Source organism: Aedes albopictus, chromosome 2, assembly GCF_035046485.1.
Source record: "Aedes albopictus strain Foshan chromosome 2, AalbF5, whole genome shotgun sequence".
In the NCBI taxonomy this organism is placed as follows: domain Eukaryota; kingdom Metazoa; phylum Arthropoda; class Insecta; order Diptera; family Culicidae; genus Aedes; species Aedes albopictus.
In genome coordinates, this window is record NC_085137.1 from 136,776,342 (window position 1) to 136,781,577 (window position 5,236).

The window sequence follows — 5,236 nt, forward strand, 5'->3', positions numbered from 1 at the left end:
TTTCTGGACGAATTTCTGTAGGATTCCCTGGATAAAGAATCTAAAGAAATACATGTCTGCTGTAATTTCTGGATAAATTATTGAAGGAATACAGTGACCCCACACCGATGAATCACCTTAATTTTTGTACACTATTTATGAATCACCATGTTGATCAAATGCAGTGATCCATAAACTGTGGTCATTTTTGCCGATTCATAAATTGTGGGGTCACTGTATTTCGATGGACTAATAATGGATTTTTTGGGCAAAATTTTTAAGAAATTCCTGGATTATTTTTTTTATTATTTTCAGTAAAATTTTCGGAACGATTTCCTGAAAGACATTCCTGCAGAAATACTTGGAATAATTCCAGATGGAATTATTGAAGCAATCTCTAGCGGAGCTCTGGAAAGATATATTTGGGGAAATCTATGGCAGAAAATCTATGCAGAAATACCTTCAGTAATACTTTAACCCTTCTTTAACCCTAATGCCAGGTCATTTTTTACTCAAAACGTACACTACGCCATCGAGCTGTTCCCAACGTGATGCAAAAGGAAGGATAATGGATCTGAGCATGAGCATAAGCATGAGCATGATTGACCGCCCGCGGTTGCTCCTCTGTTATTGCAAGGACAACTGTATTTACATAATGAACCAACAGATGGTGCTTGGGATTAGCTTTCTCTTCATTGTGTAAATGCTGGAATCCCAATACTTTTCAATAAGCAATACCAGCGCCGGCCGCGTCCGAATGCAGGTCAATTGAGGATAGGGAAGGAAGTGATGACGTGATTCTCGCTTAGGCCAATAACCGAGGAATTCTCTGCGTTACTACGAGAAATCACTAGGAGTTTGGACAGGGGAAATGGAGATATGTTGAGGATTTCATCGTGGTAAACGAATGTCATGTTTTGATTCGCGATTAATAATGCGCTCAAGAAAAAATACCCTTCTAAACCGTGGACGACGAACGCGATCTATTGTGCCTCAAAACTCACCCTACATAAGTTATTCATTCACAACTAAGGAGAATACAATGCTAAACACCGACGCATCTGTAGTTTGCGTTTCCGCGCGAGACAATGCTAAACGCGATCAATTCACAAGTATTAACAAAATAACACGTTATAAATAAATCAGAAACATCTTACCGCATGGTTCACCGTCTATCTTTTACCGACCCTCTCATTTTTCCAGAAATTCATGCAACCTTTATTTGAGTCAAAACATTTATTCATTTAGACTAAAATATTACAAATGTCGACACCGAAGATGACGAACCATTCAAATTTTTGTGTACATGCAAAAAATGAAAGAAAAATATTTATTATCTACTAAATGTGCATTTGGAATTAGCGCCGACACATGACGTGACGAACTTCTCAATATTTGTTAGATAAATACACAAAAACCAGAGCAGAATTTTATACAGTAGACGTTCGATAACTGCAACATGTTTACGTTTCACTTAGCGAATAAAATTCGATAACTGCAACGACTGGCAGATGTCAACAAGTTGTCAATCAACGTAAAATAATCGTGAACGTATTCCAACTGTTCATTTGGGCTAACATGGCGCACCATTTTGGCGTTTGGCGGTGCGATAACGGCAAATTTGTTGCACTTACCGGACTTGCAGTTAAGGCGAAACTGGAAGCATTTTCTCATTTTTTCGATTTTTGATTTTTTATTAAATAACGAAGCAATATTTTCAAAATCGGTTTTCGTACACATGTAGAGTATGGATCAAGGTATCTTTTGATTTTTTTTGAGGTGGAAAATGTTTTCCATTTTTGCAGAAACCATTTTTTGTGAAATTTTGTTCAAAAATGGTTTCTGCAAAAACTAAAAACATTTTCCACTACAAAAAAAAATCAGAAGATACCTTGATCCATACTCTACATGTGTACGAAAACCGATTTTGCAAATATTGCTTCGTTATTTAATAAAAAATCAAAAACCAAAAAGTGAGGAAATGCTTCCAGTTTCGCCTTAAAAAGCATTGCAGTTAAACCGTTTGCACCGACCGAACGTCTACTGTACATCCTTTAGCATTAATTATTATGATAAAATGGAACGAGCTCACCAATAAACATCCTTCGAAGTGTCCAGTGCATATGTGCTGCAGCATCTTCCACTAACTGGCCTCGAAATCACACTGAACAACACACGGGTACGACGATGTGCACATTCAAATTGTCGACGACGCGGCCGATCCGAATGAAAAAAGCGGCACTTTCACTTTGCCTCCAAAAACAAACTAAACCGCCCCGTACGAAGATAAGCACGCACACAGGACGACGACGCGATGCAACGACGAACCAAGACGGACTGAAATGTCATCCGCTGCTGGCATCACACAACCGACTCGCACGAAAACTATTTTTTTTCCTCTAAAAGCACGTACACAGAACGACGACGCGATGCAACGACGAACCACGACGGACTCATATGAGAAATATACACAAATAGATACATGATAGACAAAGTGAAAGAGATAATTTTCAAGATGCAACTTTCGACATTGACAACAAGAAACAAGTCGACACTCATGGTGACGAACTATACAAATTTGATCAAAATGTTCAAATAATACATATACACATAATGAATAAATAAAATAATGAAAAGAGAGACATCCAGAAAGAAATTAACAAAGAAGCAGCAAGGAACAATCTCACAAGATAAAAAAGCCCACCACGACCACACGATGACGCGCGATCCGACGAACCCGAGCTCTCACTTTTCACTGATGGCTAGGTGGCTACTGCAAAAGGAAGGATAATGGATCTCTGGAGAAATTCCTGAAAGAAACTTCGAAACTAGCACTTGAATAATTGGAGGAACTTTCTTAGAGATACGACTGTGATAGTTGATTCGGGGTAATGGCTTCCAGTCTCTTTTAATTAAAAACGGATTCTTATGCTTTCATCCGACGTTTCGGACACATTTATTGTGCCTTCTTCTTGGGATCTGATGGACAACAAACAAATTATGTGTTATGTATTATGCTGTGTCTGTGTAGTGTTGATGTGTACTTACTAACAATGTTCCGTTTTATCGTTAAGGGCCTGCAGCATAGGCACTTTGTCAACGGTTTATGCTCCGACAACTACAGAACAAGAAAACTGGCATTAACAGGAGCACTCGCTTCGCAGGAGGTATTTTTATCGATTCCAATACTCACTTCACCCACTTTGTTCTGGCCGTGGGCTGGATGGGCTGATTTTTCAGAAATCGATCCGGCTCGCAGAAAAGAGGTGCAGTCTGCTTCGCGCCACTTTCACACTTGTTCTGTAGAAGCGTGTGTTCTGTGTGTTTGCTGCTCGGCTCTACTATTGTTTCGTAATGTGTGTAGGATGCCGGCGTACGTACTGCTGAGGTTGTCAGTGTCTGTACGCTTATTGACTGTGTTGGGTGTGTTTATAATGTGACATGTTTTGAGTGTTGGTAGATTCTGTTTCTTACGACTAGAGTCTAACAGTTGTGTGTTGTCGAAATTAAAAGTATGATGGTGGCTGATGGAATGGTCCAGCAGCGCCGTTCGTTCCCTGAGTGTGGCTATTTCTTCATCCTCCGCTGTCTTTCCCCGCTCCCACAAGCTTCGTAGTCTGTTGGAACAGGAGCGGTGACTGGCTAGCCGTGTTCGCAGTTGGTTCGACGTCATGCCTACGTAGCAAGCCGAACAGTCTTCGCATGGGATCCTGTATATCACATTCGAAAGGTTGAGTTTTTCTACTGGATCTTTCACCTGAGGCAGCATGTTTTTTATGATCTTCTCGTTCTTGGAACTGATGATCACGTTCGGATAATCCTTCTTCAGACTCCTTTGGATCTTGTTGGTCAACTGCCCCACGTGTACCATCGACCGGTATACTTCCTCATCGGATGAGTCATCATTGGTGGCTGCGATCGTACGTTCCCTCGCGCGATCGATTAAGCGATTAATCACTCTGGGGGGATAATCGTTCAATTTCAGATGGGAGAAAATGATCTGGTGTGTCGTGGGCTCATCGATGTTAGTGGAAAACGTCTTGACTCGTTGAATGAAGTTGGCTGCTACATTCACCTTTTGCTTCATGCTGTGCGCCGAGTGGTAGTTTAGAAACCGGCCGGTTGCAATTGGTTTCATGTACCACTCTGTTTTCACTGTCTGGTCAGTTTGACGGACCAGCAGCAAGTCTAAATACGGGATTCGTCCGTCGTCTTCCACCTCCACCGTGAACTGGATTCTTGCGTGGTACTGGTTGAAGAATTCCAACACTTCCCCGATTTTCTCCCTGGGTACTGCTAAAAGAAGATCATCTACGTACTTTTTCAGCACTGGTACCGGAAACGTGATTCTCGCCATCACCGTGTCTAGAAGCGATTCCATTACCAGATCCGCGATCGTGGGTGACAGCGGATTGCCCATTGCTGTCCCGAACACCTGTTGGTAGTACTGTCCTCTGAACCGGAAGTAGCTGCAGTCGATGCAGAACTCGGTCACCTCCAAGAACAGGTCCAAGTTGATGTCGGTGTTTTGTTTGATGCTGTCTCAGTTGCTGATGACGTCACGAAGCACTAGGTCCTTTGGAATACAGGTAAATAGTGACACTACGTCGAGGGAGATGAGCACGTAGTCTGGCGGGAGTTGTACACTGTTTATGTACTCACAGAACGTGTACGAGTCCGTCACATTGTACTTCCCGGCGATGGACTTTTGAATGATTTTCCCCACAAATTGTGACAGTGTGTACGACGGTGACGTCATACACGGTACCACCGGTCTCAATGGCAGGCCCTCTACGAAGCTTGTGGGAGCGGGGAAAGACAGCGGAGGATGAAGAAATAGCCACACTCAGGGAACGAACGGCGCTGCTGGACCATTCCATCAGCCACCATCATACTTTTAATTTCGACAACACACAACTGTTAGACTCTAGTCGTAAGAAACAGAATCTACCAACACTCAAAACATGTCACATTATAAACACACCCAACACAGTCAATAAGCGTACAGACACTGACAACCTCAGCAGTACGTACGCCGGCATCCTACACACATTACGAAACAATAGTAGAGCCGAGCAGCAAACACACAGAACACACGCTTCTACAGAACAAGTGTGAAAGTGGCGCGAAGCAGACTGCACCTCTTTTCTGCGAGCCGGATCGATTTCTGAAAAATCAGCCTATCCAGCCCACGGCCAGAACAAAGTGGGTGAAGTGAGTATTGGAATCGATAAAAATACCTCCTGCGAAGCGAGTG

At 42.5% G+C, this 5,236-nt stretch overlaps 1 protein-coding gene across 1 annotated transcript; it reads right to left on the bottom strand.

Moving 5' to 3' along the window:
* Positions 1–2,834: 2,834 nt before the first annotated feature.
* LOC134289074 (uncharacterized) lies at positions 2,835–4,766 on the bottom strand. Its single transcript, XM_062855073.1, has 2 exons — positions 3,173–4,766; positions 2,835–3,097 (listed from the first exon to the last, which is right to left on the bottom strand). The coding sequence occupies exon 1, from the start codon at positions 4,397–4,399 to the stop codon at positions 3,269–3,271; it is 1,131 nt and encodes a 376-aa protein (XP_062711057.1). The 5' UTR covers positions 4,400–4,766; the 3' UTR covers positions 2,835–3,097; positions 3,173–3,268.
* Positions 4,767–5,236: the final 470 nt, after the last annotated feature.